Source organism: Amblyomma americanum, chromosome 5 (genome assembly GCF_052857255.1).
Source record: "Amblyomma americanum isolate KBUSLIRL-KWMA chromosome 5, ASM5285725v1, whole genome shotgun sequence".
NCBI lineage: Eukaryota > Metazoa > Arthropoda > Arachnida > Ixodida > Ixodidae > Amblyomma > Amblyomma americanum.
In genome coordinates this window covers 110,658,415-110,678,096 of record NC_135501.1, presented here as the reverse complement: position 1 = coordinate 110,678,096, position 19,682 = coordinate 110,658,415, and the positions used below count along the sequence as shown (strand labels likewise).

Here is a 19,682-nt window from a genome sequence, read left to right as displayed (position 1 = left end):
CTGTCTGTCTGTCTGTCTGTCTGTCTGTCTGTCTGTCTGTCTGTCTGTCTGTCTGTCTGTCTGTCTATCTATCTATCTATCTATCTATCTATCTATCTATCTATCTAATGTCGGTATTTTATAACACTTCCTTCAGATGAAAAATGATTTGCAAGAAGAGAGATTTCGCCGAAATAACCTCTTCACAGTGTCGGTTAATTTCTCTAGTTTTCCATAGGCTGTGTAGCCCAATAAGAAAATTATATCGAGTTTCATCAACATAGTGCACTCTGGCAAGGTGTGGTATGACACGAAAAGTCAAATAAATTCGCTTTTTCAAGATGCATTGCAAGACATACTAGAACAAAATTAGGTCCTAAAAATTAATAATGTAATGATCAATTTTTTCAGGGGCATCAAAGAGGTGGCAGTTCAGAGATAACGCAAACATGCCGTTTTTCTGGAGTCAAGTCTTCACCGGCAATGTTTCCGCATGTGGTTTAGTGAACGACGAAAGTAACCTTTTTCGTACCCGCGTAAGTACAATATGTCCTGGCAATCCAAACTAAATTGAGCGGTAAATACAATGAAACAAGAGCGTTTACATAAAGTGTTTGTGCTAGTTTTTTTGTAGGACTGAAATTAAGAACTCTATTGAAGAAGGGATTGCAAGAAAACGCACAGCAAAATATACCTCATGCATAAACCCTCCTTAACAAAGGAAAGTCAGAGAAATATAAAACACAATCATTGTGGTGAACATTAGTTAAAATTGTGCCCAGAAATGTTTGAAGTGCGCCAGTTAAAAAGTGTTGCTAAAATTGTAAAGTGGTTATCAATACTCCTCATATAGAGATGGACTAAACTTAGCCCACCCGCACTGACAGACCGGGAAAAATAATCACGTCGCATGCGTTCCATGAAAAACGCCCAGCCAAAAGTTGCAAAAACCCTGTGCAAGCGGTGAATAGAAATCGGGGCACCGTGAATAATCTACAAAGCATAATTTTTGTTGCCACAAACAAGTTACAGACTTTAGCCTTGCCGAATATTGACAGGCGATTAGGGACAAATGCCTCAGCATAGCGCTGTACAGCCGACACGCAATCTTTCCGATGTTGTTAACTGCGCCTATACGAGCTTAATGGTATTCCAAGGTACTTGGGCGGTACACACGTCCATAACACTACAGCATATACAGGTAGTGTAGATCTCCTCAATCCGAACTACAGACCACAACTCTTGGAAAGGTTCTTGTGGGCGGCCAAAACGGTGCCAAACTGTGCTACCACCGCAGCCCAACACCCCGCGTGCTTAATTTCCACTATGGGTTTGGACCTCGTTGTCTTCATCAGCGTCCATTAAGCTGGTGCGTACAGATCAGCTTGGCTGGCCACTATTTTAGAGTAGTGCGCCATCACTACAAATAAAATTTCTCTTGAAGCGGGTTTCGAACTCAGGCCGGTGCGAGAGATCAGCTTTGCTGACCACTTTATTAGAGCACTCGGCTATCGCCGCCGCACAACAGCCCGCGCGCTAAACGGCCAGTCTCTTGAGCTATGTTTGGATATATTCGCTTTCATTAACCCCCATTTCAGCGAGGTGGACAGAACAGCTATGGTGGCCACAGCATTAGAGTAGTACTTCATCGCCGCAGCCGGGCACTACGCGTGCGCGCTTTCGCATTCAACGCACGTAATTATTCCAAAGGGCCCTAAGTAATTTTTTATTGCTGCAGGGCTTTCGTATCACCGTAAAAGTCATCACTTGCGGAGGGAAAACGTTGAGTTCTCCGCTCACTTTCAAGACCTTTATAACGCTGATAACACATAGTTACTCATACGGCAAGGACCAGAAATAATCCGCTTGGGCAGTGTTCATTTGACAAAGTTTCTACGTGGCCATGTGAGGTCATTCATCCTGATATGGTAAGGTTAAACAGCGACCACGTTTTCATAGTACTTAGCTAGAATTGATCCAGTCGGTGCGCGTCAGTTACCTTCACCGAGTTGTCAGTTTGCCGATGGACGCCACCTGCGCAAGCTGAAAGAGCAACTCTTATGAAGATCACGCGTACTTGTGAAAGTAACCCATCTTACATTTGATGTTTTGCAACCACTACCATGTTTGGCGAAGAAACTTGCATAATACTGAACGTGTTACCGCTGTGTGCTAAAATGTGAACCACGAAAGTTTTGATTGAGACGGAGTCTTTAACAGGGACATTTCTTTTAAATTAGCAAATTGCCCTTATGGCTTATGTTTAGATTGTGGAAAGATAATTGCGCAAAGCAATTGCAAGGTGCTGAGCAGGCTCCGGCTCTTATTATTGTCCGTCAGCCAGATCGAACGGCATGTTCTCTTTTGGCCGTTAGTAGAACTTTGTTTTATCGTCTTGACCGTGCTATCGTGCACATATGGTCTGCTGGCGGCGGGCGCCAATATCAGCGTGCGACACTTTCAGACACGTGTTTACAGGCACGCAGACAGTGAATCTGCATATCGACAAATGCGTGCGGTTGGATGTGAGCGTCCGCACTGGGATATCCGGATTGTAAGGCCAATGCACATAGGTTAAAACGCGGGGGAAGCGAATACATTGGATTTGCGTAAATAAATAAACTTTGCGAACAAAAAACAGAATTTGGATTCCTTGGGGCGGAAGTATCACTCTGCCAAAAATCAGGTTATTGCATGCCGTGCGTGACATTTGTGAAATTTAACGTTGCAGATTTTTTAATATATACAAGGGAACAAATCTGGGACGTCCGGGGACCAACCGAAAACCGCTCTCTTTAAGAAAACAAAGGTATGTTGAACTTTTTCTTTTATTCAAAGCTTTTCAGAGCGAAACTCTTAGGCGCCCGTTCGTGCGTTCCGCGTCGTAGTCGTAGGCGTTGTCGGCGAAACCAGTGGTCCAAGTGGCAGACCGAAACGCCACCTGGAAGGTGGCTGGTGCGGGAAGATCCTGGAGAGTGACTAGCAGCGTAACAGGCCATCTGACAGCAGTGTCAGGTGGGGTGTAAACAGTTACAATCAAATTTTGCATTACCGACTACCGTAATCGTCTGTCAGTTTATCTTTTGTTTCGGTGGACTTGAACCACAATTAGTAATTACAGTATCAAAGTGAGCGTTTTATGTTATAGTTGTTAGCGAACTATTATATATCACATGTGTCGGTGCATTCTTCCAAATTGAAACGCAAAGTAGTGTCAAGTACTTATTTAGCAAAGAGCGGAAGATACATTGCAGTTGATTAGTGATCTGAATACAAAATCACTGTAAATGATAAATAATGACACTTATGGCCTGTTTTCATTTCTTAAAATCTGGCGCCTAGCTTCAGAAGAAATTACGCGAAACTTTGGTTGTTCATGTACTGAAGTGCTCTGTTTTGCATATTTCGAGTCGTTTACTAGAAGGTAAAGTGTCCGCTCACCGAGCTACAAATTATAGGACTGTTGCATAATTTTCAGTCATACAGCTTTTATGGATGTGTCTGCATGACAAATGAATGTTTTTTACGTCAATCTGTGGCAGTGCTTCGAGGGCAAAACTTTCGCTACAGCCATGTGCTTTCAGAATCGAAGGCTGTGCCCTCTGGCTCAAGTCCTGCCGAAAGCAGCGTAGCCCGAAATTCGGAGCCAGGATTGGCGGCGAGGCTGCTAGTAGGGCCGAATTCAATCACCCGTCCAGCCTCCATAACAAGGATCCTGCGTGGAAGAAACAGTGAAAGCAACCAACTAAAAAAACTGGCTATTACCAAACTTGCAAAAGCGCCCAAGATGGACTTTTGCCGTTCAAAGAAACAACGAGAGCTTTCTTTTCGGCTGCGGACAAAAAAGACGTCACCTATACTCAGTTAGGGCAGGAAACTTCCATCTACACCATTGTCCAGCAGATACAGAGGTCAGCGCTAATTCGTCCCATAGCGGCCGGAGGGAACCCAGCTAGATCTTCGTATCGTCGTCATGACCACTGTATCAAGCGGACAAAAACACCACCTCTAGCCAGATTCGAATCACCGTCCGTCAAAGAACGAGCAGCATCGTTTCACGTGCGCTCAGACAACTCAGCCACGGCCGCAGCCTTGTCACTCTACGGGCGCGGGCAGCACTCATTCAATTTTAAGCATTAGTCACCTTCACTCGCCAGATGCACTGAAGTACTTGAAACCGAGACTATCCTGAGTTGCCTACCCCTGATATCGCTACATGCAACTGTTTCACCGCTGACTCTGTCATAGCTAGCGTTCTTCTTTGTGCTGCCCACATCTGAGATAAAAAGTGGTGCGCTCCTTGTGTTGAGCGAAAAACATAAAAAACTTTCTTGTAGGCTCGTAAAGTAATGGAGTTGTCATGAACTTTTTTAAACGATGTGCTCCTGCTGAAAACTGCGCTCTAGCTTTCTCTTGACTTCGATAATTCGGCGGCCCAGCTGTGGCCGCCACCTTTCAATGGAAGTGAAACGCAAAAGGCGCCCTTTATAAATGAGTGCTTTTTGAGGGAGCGAAATTTCGTAGCAACTGTTTCAGTTCTAGGTAGACGCCTCAACCGCGACATGTTTTCCTGTGTTTTAAGTACTACAGATGGCGCCGACGTAGCCCTTGCTTTTAAAGACAAGCGATTTGAAAACATAATACTTCGGCGCACTTGGAACACGCGTTTTTACAAGCTCACACAATGGTTACGTTAGCCTGCGATTCATTTGTCCTGCAAATTTTAGCTTCCACCCTGACATTCAATCTTACCCGAAAACTATTCAGTATTTTTTTTTCTCTGAGCCTTCCCCTTCTAGAAAAAAAAGATTCATAAACGTTTTTCTGCTTCATGTCAATAAAATGGCTACGTAGGCAAAACATGTTAAATTACGCGGGCGTACTTGCATTGTTTTATCGACTTGTCACTAGTTGGGTACAGAGCCAACTGTACATTTAAGCGGAATGCATTATGACGTGATTCTTGTAGGTGCATGCGTCTATTCAGCGCGTAGAGTGCAGCTAATTGTAAAGGAAGGTATGGACACGTCAACAGTAAAGTAAAAAGCGCCTTCAGCGTAGCTGGATTATTCTTCCTACCTACAGCTGTCGGCTGCAAAATGTGAAGGCTTCCATCGAGAAGTATGTTGCTAGGTCCAAACTTTAGCCATTCAAGATCACTCACTTGTCGTAGTCGAGCACGGTGTCCAGCCTGTGGGCAATGGCCAGTACCGTGCAATGGGCGAAGCTGTCTCTCAGCGTTCTCTGGACCAGCCTATCTGTGTCGCGGTCCATGTGGGACGTGGCCTCGTCCAGCAGCAGCACGCGTGGTCGACGCAGCAGGGCCCTGGCTAGGCACACTAGCTGGCGCTGCCCCGCACTGCGCAGAAACAGTCATGGTTGGCTTGTTGCAGTAAAGGCAGACGAAGCTGATAGTTGTTCTAATTGGTACTATGTATGTCACGTTGTAGCTATGCTCTAAGGAGCATATCATGGCGGCTTGAGCGAACAAAAAAGTTCATGCACAGAAATAATTACTAAGAATATATAAGTAGGGTAAACCAGACACCCTTTCCGCCTGCCATTTTATTACTAGTTCAGTTAGCCTAGGTGACCTCTAATTCGGCAAGGTTACAAGTTATATTAGGGGTCTTTAATTAAGGCCAACTTGTAAACTATCGGAGCGGCGCAAATGAGTGTAGAGTTGCAAGAAAGCGGAAAGTGCGGAACGAGAACATAGAAGCAAAAGCCGGAGTCACAAATATTGAAAGACAGATAAAAGAAGAAAGGATACGGTTTTAATCATGCGTCCATCCAGAAGGAGGCACACAATAGAAAGCAGAGGATGAAACTAGAAAATATATGGAAGATGCTGGAAGGGTGACGTAGGAAGCAGTGGCAAGACGATGTGGAGAAAGACAAAATTGGGAAGCAGCTCAAGACGGAATAGGAAATGATGGCGCAAAGCAGGCGGCACTCATGGAATTGAGAGGACTTATTTAAAAACTGCCCACCACTTCAAAGACGAAGAGGCCTTCAGCCCGACATTCCCGTGTTAGCATGCGTATTTACCAGAAGTCTGCCGTGCAAGCATAACCGATACATGGAAGATGGATAGAAGATACAAGCGTCCTGTTTTAAAAGACGTGAAGGAAGTTCTCACCATCCTCGGATTTTTTTCTTTATTTCTTTATGCAGTCTGTCGGATGGAATGAATGGAAGATAGTAGCGTCACGTCTGAAATGGGTGGTGGCAGTTGCCGCCATATTCAGCTTGCTTTAACGGTGTTATAAATCAGTCTGTAACATCACCAGTTTCTTTAGATACATTTTTAATCCTACATTTCTAGCCTTACGACACCTCTCTGTTTTTAGTCACCTGTCAGCCTTTGCACTGTGGAAGGTATGCGCGACCTGACGGCGTAGATCCCACTTTTTGTGCACTCCTGGCATCTGCTAATTCAGTACACGTCCACCTGAGTGTGTCTGCGCTGTTTTAAATGTTCTATTAAAATTCCCACCTGAGACCGAACAGGTTCCTAACGCGCTCGATAGTTATCAAGGGGATTAGATGGAGAAAAAGTAGAAATGCCCGGCCTACTGGGCATTAACTCGGTGCGGACAACTACATTGTTCTGCATAGCCTCTTGATGAAAGCAAACATTAGTGGTTATTATTCACACAGGCCTCTTTGCACCTCCTCACCATTCTAAATCTTCCAGGTGCGGAATAAACTGTGATTTGATCGGAAAATTACCTAAGGTACAGCACGATGATGCTCTATGAACGATGCGGGCTTAGAATATGTTGCTGGAACCACACGCGACACCCACGGTTATTTATGTGTACTGCACGGCTGGAAGGAGATAAATTCATGCATGTCACGTAGAAGGCACACAACTCTCTTCACTCTACCTGAAGTTGTTGTCAACGTTCTCCACGTCCATGAGAATCTTCATCGGATGGCGTGACACGAAAGCCGTCAAATGCGCTTGCTCTAACGCCCACCACACATCCTCATCGGAGCAGGTATTAGTAGGGTCCAAGACATTGCGCAAGGTGCCGCCTGTCAAACAGGGGTCCTGTGTGGTGGCAGAGACAAAATATCGCTCATGAGCGCAAGGCATAAAAAAGTACTTGAAAGCGGTGTATGAAAGAACTTTATTTTGGAACCGAAACGTCCCATACAAAGAAACGGAAAATTTCATTTTTCCGAGAAGCCGCAATTATACCTTTGAGATGGCCATGTGCAGTGACAACAAAAGGTGCTGGAAGCAATTGACATGAAGCGACTGAATTTATTAAGGGACCATGAAGGCTCGACGAGTGCCTGAAAATTACGGCAAACACGCTTGTTCCGAGAACAAGTGGCCGTTAAAAAGCTCGCGTTGTTTTTGCGTCTGGGTGCAGTTGCTTCGGGTGTTCATGACTGCTGCGCTTGGTTTTGCTTGATTTTCACTCTATTTTTCATAACAAATTTTTTTTGAAAGTCTGTTCGCGCCCTATCAGCTTTTTTCAATTTGTCCCGCAACTGTTAATAGTCGTACATAAACCGCTGCAATGGCTGAGTGGTTCTGGCGTTCGGGTGCTGGCCCCCTGGTCGAATTATCGGCCCCAGCCCCGACTGCCACATTTTGATGCCGTTGGAAATCAAAAACTCCTGTGAGATGCGCGAGGCAAGAGCGCCTTTAAGGGTTACAGCTGTTCTAAAATAATTCGGAAGCCTCCAATAGGCGTCTCTTATAGCCTACGTGTCGAAGCTACACTTTCATTTAGAGAGAGATGCTTCATGTTTTCCTCTACAGCCCTGTTTTCCAAGTCGGTTCACCGCAACCGCGTAGTGCTCGCGCGGTATGCAACTGCTTTTCACAGGGAGCTCTCGACCATCGTATACGTATGCTAGCACCAGCGAGCCCGCCTGCTATGTTTGCGCTCACTTAACGCTTGAATAATGAAGGGAAACTTCAAGATGGCAATGTGAGTTTCTTGGTTATTCTATGAGCCATGTGTGTGTCACTATTTGGTTTTCCATATGAAGTGGCAAAGCAGCACAGTTGCTACATTAGCAAATAACATCGCCGCTGCTGAGCGTGCGTCCCATAGCGCACATTACTTCGATATTTGAAAACATTTCTCCTCTACGGATAATGTGCTAAATGTCACGTCTAGTTATCACTAATTTCCTGAATTCTGTATATATATTTGACCGCTGACCTCAATATCACTTCATAGGAATGTGGCTATCAGCAATCGTAGAAAGTCCTCAAAAAATTTGCTTGCTCATGCTGTTTGTTTGGACTGACAGGTAACGGCTGCGATAATTTGTTTCAAGCTAAATGTTTACTAGTGAAGTTACTGTGGGAAGTTAGCAGTTTAGGGGCCTTAGTAAGTACTTAATGCAAGTCCTTAGATGCACATTTTATAATTCTTTATGAATTTTTGTTCGGAACAGCTTACCACCCAAGTTACGCGCAGGAAGGCTAAGGTGGCTGCTTAATCTACACTTGAATAACTTCTCTGGCACTTTCCAAGCCGCACAGGTAATTGGTCATTTATTGGAAATGGATGGTTTCACATTGGTCCTTTGCAGGATCAGCCTTTATCAGTACATTTTCAATACTGGGCCTATTACCTCTGCTGCTTAGGATATGTGCAGGTGCATGCTATGCTGTTTCTATCATGACCTCAGGAAAGTCAGAGAGCAGTTTAACTGATCCTAGGAAAAGTGCGCCCTGCACAAAACTTGGCTTTGTGCTTATGCAGGACTGATAACGAGGCAAACGCATAATCACGTAAACCGAAGATAAAATTGTCAAATATTTACAAAGATTTTCCCAAGCTAATAATTCCCAATAAATATACACCATGATTAGACATACGATGTTTTTCTTTAATAGAGTCTGTAAAGAACGAAGGTTCAAAAGTTAGTGGTAACGCTTTCCAGACTATTTTCCATATTTTGCTTCGAAAATCATCCAGTATACTCCTTACAGCTAGGTAATTCCCCGTGCCACGAGGTTCCTTTTATGGCCATATTTATCCTCTGGTTTATCGCCAGCACTCAGCCTACTGGTTTTACGACTGATTCCAAGTATTTATTTCTAATATCATGAGTAAGGCTATTTATCCCTTCATCAGGAATATAGCAACTACCTGATCGTAGCAACTCAAGTGAAAATCCGCGTGCTGATAAAGGTCGCGAAATTACGGTGAAAGAAAATCGTTCGTACCTTTTCCAAACTGACCACTGTGCACACGGGAAAATCATAGAAAACATATTTCGGTGTACGCAATTATTTTTCCTCTTGCCGGAAACTAAAGCTAGACGAAAACGAAGACGGTGACTATGCTTAGAAAGATAGTTCAGAACTTTAGACAGTTGAATTGCCTTGGTGGCCTAGCAGTAGGTGGGCGGATATGGCCACACCCTCTTTTGGAAAAAAAAAATTATATCAATTCTACCTTTGGCAGACATGTTAGAACAGATGGCTTCAGAGCTGTGGTGCCTCAGAACACCGGTACATACAGGGCGTATTTTTTACCCCATACCTAAGAAAGACTTATTGTCTTACGCACCAGTTTTGTATAATTTCTGCTTGAGCTATGAAAGTAAAATTTGTGACAAGGTCAGCGTAGGTACAAAGTACGGAAGTTAAAAAAGATCATCTTGCCTGTGGAATGACGGTGACCACAGAACGCAGTCTCCGCAGTGGTACGGATGCTATATCGACGTCATCGATGCGAATGCATCCGGCGGATGCTTTCAACACGCGGAGCACTGCCATGAAGAGCGAGGACTTCCCGGCTCCGGTGCGGCCGACTATACCTACCTGAAAGAATCGGACACAGGTTGTGAATAAAAACTCTCAGGTGCTGATGCGGAGCGCAAGCAACAGTGAGTCCTGCTCTGACGCGGGTGGCGTCTGCACAGGAGTTTACAACTTTGTCCATGGTCACAGTTCAGAAGCCAACAATTGCAATGCAACAAGAGCACAGCAGTAATAGCGGCATTTCGGTCGAGTCAGGATGTGCCGACGTAAGATGCCAACTTGTTAAAAGCGAGGCTTCCTTCTGATGAGGCAGTAGTTTACGGAAGATTTGCTGTTCTCTAGTTTATAAAAAGTGCACGGATAATTACTTGTCACATCGTCACATCGTCTACAATAATTAAGAAGTAAGGCCGAAACAGCATTTCTATGAGCTGATATGTTTGTCGACTTCAAGGAAACCTGCCTTCTCGCGGGGCAGTACAACAAATGACACATCGTGAAGAACATCTGGCAAGATTCCAGGCTTGTAGGAGGCTGCGTATTTGTCAAACTCCAGCTTTCCCTTCGAAGGCCACGTCGCCGAGTCTAGCCGACCGGCAACAACGGGCTCGTGGCTACGGATACCTGGCGAAGTTTTCTCTCCCTCTGGTTCGCTGCCAGATTCTTCGTTCAAGCCCGCCTGGTTAGGTCGGAAGAAAAAGAAACAAAAATCAGCTATTGATGCAAAGTTTATTGAAAGGGAAGCGGCTATTGAATAAATTGTGGGCAGATTAGGTCTACGCAAAACAATGGATCAAAGAAAACGTGGATTGCGGTAATTATTACGAATCTAGCACATTGAACAAAAAGAAAAACTAGTCTGCTCACCATGGGCACATAACAATTGCATTTAATACGACATGCAAGTTTAAGCAGGATCACAGAAAAACTTGAATTGGGTGGCATTAAAACAAATCACACTTTTTGCTACTGCCTGTGCTAAAAGAAATTACGCGTCAGTGTTTCTTGAACAAAAGTATTATTTCTTGCAAGTCAACCTTCTAAATTTTATATCCAGATTAAACTCTCTAAGTGTTTGTATTTCTAACGTTTATAAGAAGGTTTGCCTGGTTAACTTCTTAATCTTTGAAACAACAAACTAATTGTAATGCTCACAGATTTCTGCATCAGTTCTGATTTCTCTGTCCCTATGTCAGTAAATTTCGTTAAGACAGTGAGTTGCTACGAATAAATTTTTCGGGAATATTGAAGAAATAGTGGCTATACAAAGATAAAGAATGTACACCTCAAAATACAAGTCGTTATCCGTTTCAAAATGCCTGCAGTGCGCTGTGTCGCTGAGATGTGGGCTTAGGCTTATTTGGGCGGAATTGCAGGCTTTACCGAATACACAACGCTGAGTGGGTTATGCCGCTTATTTTGAGATTTGTGTGTTTAACTGGCTTGGTTGCGGGGATTGAGTGACGAAAGCGCTTTGTCGGTAGTGATCACAAGCGTCAAATGTTTTTCGCTGGAACTGGAACTGCGTCGCCACCTGTCACACTGGGCGGAAAGTTATCTGTGCTTCAATGTGGCTTTTTCACCGGCTCATCAGACTTTCACGGTCTCCAACTGCAGGATATATTGAAGCCGCTCCATTCTTTTTTCAAGTTTATATACATGGTGCTTAACTGCTGGAGACGATATTGCATGAACCCAAACTTTGAAAAAAAAGTGCGCTTGCGAAAGTTGGTTTGAACGAAACCTACTGATAAAATACATCCGCTCAGGCATATTAATGGACGAGCGTTTCAGCGGCTTGTCCCGCATGACCCTTTTCACATCTTCCTCTCAGCTGCCCAGCCACCGAACATTTAATTCACATTCTTGTAATGCCTATTTAGTGTTTTCTCTGTGCGCATCTCGTTGCTCAGCAGTTTGCTATTTTAAGCGAATATTTATTACTACAATGTTCTGATAACTGGGCCGGTTCCAATACGAAACAACTGTTCGGGAAAATAAAATTTCCTGTTGATAAATAACGTCTTTTCACAATCGGCAACCAAAATATTGTGTCCCGAGATCACAAAATACTTGTTCAGTCCTTTCCAGTGACCTGGTACAGACCTCGGGAGGCAGTCGAGTGTAGTCCACGCAGCGCTCAACTGAGACGAACGTCTGGAGACAAAAGAACACTGAACCCGAGGAGCCCATTATGAGGAAAGCGACCTGTAAGAATGAAAAGCCTAGTCACAGAGAAGCAAATATATCACTTAAGGGAAAAATTCGTTGAAGCCACTTAGTTATCTCTAAACTGCGGGAAGGCGGAAGCCCTTTGCGACCCTTTGCACTGATTTGAATTGGCCGCGCCTGGCTTCATTTGATGACACAGAAGAACAGCTGGCGCGAGCCTGCTGCCACGTGATTTAGGTCCCGTGACCTAGGCGACGATGTAACGGACAGGCGGTCATTGAGAGTATGAGTGATTGAAGGCTGTCCCCTTCATTATTTCAATAGCTGCGACGAATAGTTGTCATTTCCAATTGCACTCACGTACAGAGATTCCATACCACAGACACTGCAGTACCGGAAGTTATGTGGGAATTCGTACGTCTACATATTAAGAAGTATATTTGGAAGAGCGGGGAACTAAAACACAGCTTAGAAATATGCCACTTGCAGATGCATTGTCTTGCTAAGTAAGTCGAGCACGACTCAAGTAACTCAAGCCAGAAAGTAAGGAGGGCAGATGATTACACTAAACTTCAGTGCTAAGGTGCCGCAGCTGCAGGAGACAGTTGAGTAGAGGCCAGCGGCAGAGAGCCTAACTGGTCTAGCAATGATTGTGAAGATGAAAACTTTAGTAGAGATCTCTCGTTTGGGCAGTTTATGTAAAAAAAAAACGAACCTCTGCTGTGGTTCGCAGGCATTGGCGCACGGCTTCTGACCTGAAAGACCCGGGTTCGATCCCGGCTGCGGCGGTCACATTTCGATGGAGACAAAATGCTACAGACCCGTGTACTGTGCGGTTTCAGAGCACGTTAAAAACCCCAGTGTGTTAAAATTTCCAGAAACCTTCAAGGCGGCGTCCCTAATAGCCTGGGGTACATTGGAAAGTTAAAGCCCGTTAACCCAACAAAATCAAACTTTATGAAAAACAAACTATTGATTTATTTAAATGGGTATCTTTCTTAAGTTACGGCACAGTTACGCCACAATTCGAACACAGAAGCCGCTTATTACCGCAGTTGTGAAATGAACCCTGAACGTTCTTTGTTCTAAAGAACTATAGGTCAAAACTGCTTTTGGCTCTTGCAATTCACATTGTTCTCTATCGTTCGCGAGTGACAAGCAGCGCCCCAGCGTCGTAAACTCACGCCCACAGATGCACTGAGAGCGAGCCCCACGGCGCTTCCGTTGTTGGCAACTTCTTGGCTTTGTCCAGGCAGAATCACAGCAAAGACCACAGACGCCATTACGACCAGGAACCCGCAGAGACCTCCCAGGAACCGCACGTTTCGGAGGCCGTTGGTAAGCGTGAGCAGCGCCCTCGCTGCAGCGTCGACTAGGCGATAGGAGTGCCGACAGAAGCGCTCCTCCACGCCGTACGATCGCAGTACGCTCAGTGTGTCTCGTGTCTCAGCCACGTGTTGAAGCAGGTGCGACGCCTGGACGCTCTCTAAACGGCGTGCCGCATTGCAGGCCTTGGCCATGATGACCTGCAGGTTGTTGCCTTGATTTGGACTGCTAGACAACGCTACACAATAATGCTATTTTAAAATTTTATGCTTTCTGATTCGCCAGCTTGTCAGGCGGCTTTTTTTGTTCCGCAACTAAATCACATAGACTGTTCCTACGGTTCTTTTTACGTATTGCTTTATACGTAAGGATGACGGCTGTCAAGAAAAGATAAAAGAGAGTTTTAGTTTCATGTACGTAGAGGCTTCACGTAAGTAGAGCTCTTACGAGTGACCAGTGCGCGTACGCAGAACGCAAAAGGTATGCGCGAGTTTCACGTACGTAGGTGAGATTCAGATTTTTACGTTGCGGTCACTGCGTTGCTCGCGTACATAGCGTTGACAAACATGGCGGCGCCCTGCCCGCCGCTTCACAGCGGTAACAGCTTCGTCGATAATCCCTCGACGCGATATCGTGTTCTAAACTGTTGTATTCACCTTCGATTTCCCCATTCTTCCCCTCGCAAAAAGTTTCAAGCGAAAAAAAAGCTTTGTTTTTTCAGATATAAAGGCGAATTCGCAGCTGTTAAGCCTAACGAAGCAGAGCTCCGACGCTCTTGAACAGCTTGACATTGACTCGTCTTTCATTAGAGCGGCTACAGCAGTGCCGGCATCTCTCAGTAGATGGCGATGGAAAAACGCGCGGCGTCTTTCGCGTAGGTGGTGGTGGTGGTAGTGGTTTTATTAAAAATAATAGTAAAAAGGAAGGAAAATATTTTTGCTTGCCCCAGCATCTGCCATCGATACTGAAGCAACTGAGCTGGGGCAGCGGAAATAAAGGATAGCAGGCAGAATGGAGAAATGAAATCAAAGAGGTGAGGGGACAGGAAGAGAGGATAGGGGCAGAAGTAATATGTACAAACTATTTACACAATAAGAAATAGTAGTGCGTAGGTGCAACTAAAATGGTGTGAAGCGACATGCGCGTATGCTGCGTAGACTTCTTACGTTTGCATACGTGAACTCAGTACGTACGTGAAACCAGAACTCTAAACTTAAGCCGGAGGTCATCGCTATTCCATGCATCACGAGTGCGTTATGTCGATGTTGCTAGTTTCTTTCATCATCTTTAACGCTTTAAACGGCTAGGGGCGCAATTGTGTGCAAAGCAAACTAGTAGATTTTTCTAACAGCGTGCTGGACCTAAGAGTGGCTTATCTGTCTTTTTCAGGTAAGTGTAGCGTCGCGTAAGATGCAAAGGGAGGTGTTTTACGATAACTGGTTAACACAGTTAGCAAGAATTTTTACAAAGAAAGTTTGGTTGCACGTCCTCTGCCATTTTCACGAAGACAGATTTCGTCACCAGCATTAATATAAGTTTATCGCCTAGCCTTTTGATGTTACAATCCAGAAACATTGTGAGTCTTTGGTGAAAGGTTGTTCATGCTTCTAGACATATTGGTCCTTGTTGTTTCGTGCCGAAAAACTAACCGATCAGTTTTCTTCAGTTGCGGATATACTTTTCCGGCGTAAAAATGTTTATTTTCAATATTTGCAGCTAACGGCGAAGGAAGCGGTTGATTTCACGCCATGGTAGTGTCCTCAATTCCTGCATGCGCAGTAGAGTTTGTGTTCAACTGAAAAAAAAAAACGACTGACACATTGGCGTACCATCGTGGCTAGGTAGAAGGCGGCAGTGACGCCTCCCAGCACCCCTGCGGCTGGTGCTTGGAAGCCCGTCACGACAATGCGAGCGATTACTGCGGGCAGTGTTTGCAGGATCTGCTTCAGCGACAGATAGAGGCAGCAGTCAACGTTCTCGAGCTCTGTTGAGAAGCGATTCAGAACACGGCCTCGTGGTGTAGAGTCGAAAAAATCCATCGGGCTGTCCAGCACCCGCCGCACCATCGCCCCTTGTAACCGGAAGGAGAGGTTCCTCAATGCGACTGCCAGGGTGAAGGCGCCCAACCAGCCAAGGAGGACTGTTTAATCATGCGAGCAATAGAGAGGTTTAAGGTGGTGGCGTGATTGACATTTTTATCATTAATCGTCACGAATTCAGCTTTAAAAACACCATCGATGAATAGTCTCAGTAAATGTTGACTCTGTTTCGAATGTAAGAGGAAACGCAAGCAAGTATTAACCAGGCAGCTTTAACCACAGCAACAATAAACCTGCGGTTTGTGCCCTGCACTGGAGTTGTTGATAAGAGATTTTATTTGTTAACCAATACTAAAAGTTCCTTGTTCGTTCATGCTCTGTGACACGGCGATACAATTGCAATTACAAAGCTTGCTGCTCACTGAACTATTTCAGACCCAGCTGCTGGGCTTCAGGCGTGGAAGGCGTTTTGAAGCGATGGCTTCAGTAGAATATGCCGCGTCCCGTCGATGACGCCCGACGTTGTTATGGCGCGAAACTCCGGATTGCTCTAAAATGCTTGACGTCCCACGAGGAGCGGCGGAATTGAAAGTAATTAAAAGATTTCATATAATTTTCTCAAGTTCTCAACATGAAACAAATGTCACTATGAAATCTCGGTATATTAGTTAAATGCACTGAAAACAACACTGGAGTAATTAAAGAGGAATTGAACCCTTTGATTTTGAGTAATGCATCATGGCGACACACGCACGTTCAGGCGGCTTGATTAAAGTGGAGTTTTTAATGTATGTCGTGTTTTCTTTCACGTAATGTGGAAGCTTACTGACCGAAATTACACAGGCACTAATTAAGGAATTAGTGACTAGCAAGCTGCATGCTAGAGAGGAGTGAGCCTGCGCGAACGACTACACGCTTGTGTCTTGTGACAGTGGTGCGTTACGCGTTCTGGTAGCATTGATAGAGGACAAGTTTTGGTAATATGCTAATGGAATCGAGTGGAGCCGCTTACAGGACACAGTAGCGCCGTCGTGACATAGCCTAATGGCTGACGTTAGGTGTCCCCGAAATTTCTCGCGTAGGAAGCATCAGTCCAGGAACTGGAATTAGCTACTGCACTTTGAAAACAGGCCCGTTCTGTGCCGAGCTGTTCAGTAGCAAACACGTAAATTTTAAGTTAGTGGCATTAAAAATTCCATAGCGGGTGGCCTTGCGTGTTGCCGTTTTCGGCCATTTATCGGAAAATCGAATGTTGTATCATTGAAAACAACATTATGAGTATTGCAGTATCACACCCTTAGATTCTTTTCTCTTTTACAACATTACTGTGTGTTTAGCGCTTGTGAACGAATATTTTGCTTTGAGGAAACGAAAATTCAACGTTCTTTGGTTGATGCTCTGCTGTAGGTCTCTGGTTACTCCCATCGCTCTTTCAGCTCTTTTCGCCCTCGTTTTTCGAAGCACAGCTCAAACAACGCTTTTATGGCGGCTCTTATACTACTTGAGCAAGGCGAGCGAGTTGGTGATACATATATGAAAAATTACAGCGCAGAAAACGGGGACTTCAAGGGTAGAAAACACAGGACAAGCGCTGACTCTCAACTAAAGTTTAATCACAGCAAACAGGCAAATATAAACGAACAGGCAACCGTTGAAGTCCCCGTTTTCCGCGCTGTAATTTTTCAAACTAATACTACGTGCCTGCTGGTTTTGTGCGGGATACAGCAGGTTCAAATCAAAGATGTCAGATTTTGAAAACACTTGCAAAGTCACGTATACGCGCTCTATCTTCAGCACTCTGTGTTCTCACACTCTTCAAGATGTTCACGAAACCATATATATCCCCCCGCCCCCCAAGTTTTGTCCATTTTGTTACATAAAACCACAGCTACAAGCTGGAATTAAGCATGCTGTTAAAATCAGAAATGTTGTAAGTAAAGTTTTTAAGCTTTTTTCGGTTGCTGATTTGAACTGGGCCTTCGGAGAAGGGAGATGCATAGCATGTAACTGCATTTTTCATTCCACCGCCAACCTTTCTCCGAGAGCAACCGAAAATAAAAAGATTTAGCATAGGGAAAACGCGGTAGCACAGACGTGTACTGGCTTAACGGATGTCGGTTGCGCAGGAGCAATGGTAGGGTGCAGCCATGCGAGGCCATGGCGCGTACGGAGCCAGCATCACAAATTTGCATACGCCTAAGCTAATATTTCTCCGCTATTCTAAATATATCTCATGTCACGTGGCTAGGAAAGCACCATGGACGCCGTTGCAAAGTTCTTTACGGCAAAGAGAACATCGACGGAAATGAAATTGATTTTGGGCAATTTTTTTTCTTAAACAGGAAAACAAGTGGGCAGCGGCTATTCGTTTTCGTCTGGTCTTCAGCTTAAGAATCGTGGCTAGAGTCGGCCGCGCTCGGTTTTACGGCGGCATAAAATCTTCGAGAAAGGGCGCCTGCAACACTCCAGTGGAACTGCTATCACTCAGGAAATATAGAATTGTCACTGGCGCGGCAAGCAAATGGATAACGCCACGCGCTTGTTTTGAACAAACAAGCCAATAAACCCCCCTCAAAATTTTGCACAACAAGAAAACCAAGATCATCTCCTCACCGTCCGAAAGGCAAATGGCCGCTAGACCCGCAATCCACACAGACGTTGGTGTCTCGTCGGTACCCGCGTCCGTCCACTGTTTCATCCAAACCAGATATGAACCCACTGCTCCTGCACGGGCTATGAAGCTTAGTGCAGCGACCACAATGGAGGGACCACTTATCCGTACTGCAGAGGAAAATAGGTCCATGGATCCCTGAAACATGGAAGTAACATCGTTCATAACAAAAGGTAGCTTTCTTCGGTGGTATTTTGTTTTCGTGGCCATAAGACAGCATTTCTTACTGTAGCTTCGTAAGGTTTTCGTAAGGAGTGTTTTTTTTTTGCGTTATCCGGATCATTTCGACGATCATCTAGTGGTCCTCGTCTTGGCATGCTGCGCAAACACAATGGCACTTCTAATGCGAAGGTGTAAGGGTCTACCTCCTACTTTTACAAGAATTGAAGCCTTATTTCTTTCACTAGCTAACAAATCTACGCTCATTCTTAAAACCAGTGACCTTCGACAAACACACATTCTCCTTTAAGTGAAATATGTTCAGCGATATGCAATGAGCAGCCGTCCCGCCTGCCTAAATTACCATGCTTGTTCACATTTTTGCAAAATCTATGCTCGATTGGATCATTCTCATTTGTACACGACCCTTTAATTTTTTCAGTGTGCTCTTCATCCCTACCATTACCACTCGACGTTCTGGACCTTGCTCATCTCTGGCAACCTTTAAATACAGCCGACCTTTGCGACATTGCCACCAGTTTTCATCGACACCGTGTGATGTGTTGTAAGAATAGTTTTTATGTCTTGCTAGCCCCCGTTGACCCCGTTGACAACCTCATTACTGCGCACACAATTTAGTCGCATTCAGATTAAAATAGCAGCATACTTTCCGGTACCTGCTTGATAGCGTAGTTAGCTCTTTCAACATATGTAACAAGCCCTAGCCAAGAAAGCACGCTTGCTGAGTTCTGAATGCTCAAGGCTGTACTTGCTGAATACACACTGCGTCCTCAGAAAATTGCACGTACCATAAGCGACTCCATACTTTCTTCTTCTGTTACTTGATGAGTAACTTTGCCAATTGCTTGAGTTAGGGCCAGGTTTCTGAAGCAGCAGTGACAGTAATGTTAAAAAGTTGTGGGTGCCGATATCTAAGAGTAAGGCAGGTAAAAAAACTGTTGGCTCTTTCATGGCAGTTATATTAGTGACCGCACGCGAAACCAAAGTATTTCGTTAACGTGAGAAGTTGCGCTAGTTTTGTTGTATTAATGGTTAACGAGCCAAAAAAAATTGGAAAACGGCAGAGAACACAACATAACCAAACTATTTGTTGTGCAGTATTTGTGCTCTGACCTTTCGAGAGATAAATAAACACTAATTTTCCTTTTAGATTGATTTCACTTATAATAACAATGATATAAAGCACATAATTCATACAGCTGCTGATACCCACCGTGGTGAATCAGTAATTTTGGCTTCTGTATCGTGATCTTAAATTCGCAAGATCGAATCAGGCCGAGCCAGCAGCGTTTCAAAGGAGGCAAATGCCAAAAAAGTCACTACGATGTGCGATGCCAGCACGCTTTATTGAGCCCCAGATGGTTTAAGTTAATACGGGCCGCTATAAAAAAGCGCTCTTTATAGGTCAGGTGTCTGTTGTAGACAAACTCTCTCAAACTACATCCATAGCAAAGATATATGAATTTTTTGGCACGCTGTGAGGACGTACATTCAAAATTCTCCTTTAAGCTTTAATGTTCCTACATGAAAAAGGTACATGCGTGATATGGAAACCCTTTAACTTTAT

At 44.6% G+C, this 19,682-nt stretch overlaps 1 protein-coding gene across 1 annotated transcript in view; it reads right to left on the bottom strand.

The window, feature by feature from the left end:
- Positions 1-3,162: 3,162 nt before the first annotated feature.
- The window catches only part of LOC144134115 (multidrug resistance protein mrp-7-like), a 39,002-nt gene continuing 22,482 nt past the window's right edge, over positions 3,163-19,682 (bottom strand). The window contains exons 8-17 of the mRNA XM_077667093.1: positions 18,904-18,979; positions 17,878-18,073; positions 15,055-15,365; positions 13,084-13,425; positions 11,834-11,935; positions 10,187-10,406; positions 9,629-9,783; positions 6,873-7,039; positions 5,144-5,338; positions 3,163-3,694 (exon numbers count right to left, since the gene is read on the bottom strand). Of these exons, the coding sequence (XP_077523219.1) occupies positions 3,544-3,694; positions 5,144-5,338; positions 6,873-7,039; positions 9,629-9,783; positions 10,187-10,406; positions 11,834-11,935; positions 13,084-13,425; positions 15,055-15,365; positions 17,878-18,073; positions 18,904-18,979 (1,915 nt within the window). The 3' untranslated portion in view covers positions 3,163-3,543. The remainder of the gene's footprint in view (positions 3,695-5,143; positions 5,339-6,872; positions 7,040-9,628; positions 9,784-10,186; positions 10,407-11,833; positions 11,936-13,083; positions 13,426-15,054; positions 15,366-17,877; positions 18,074-18,903; positions 18,980-19,682) is intronic.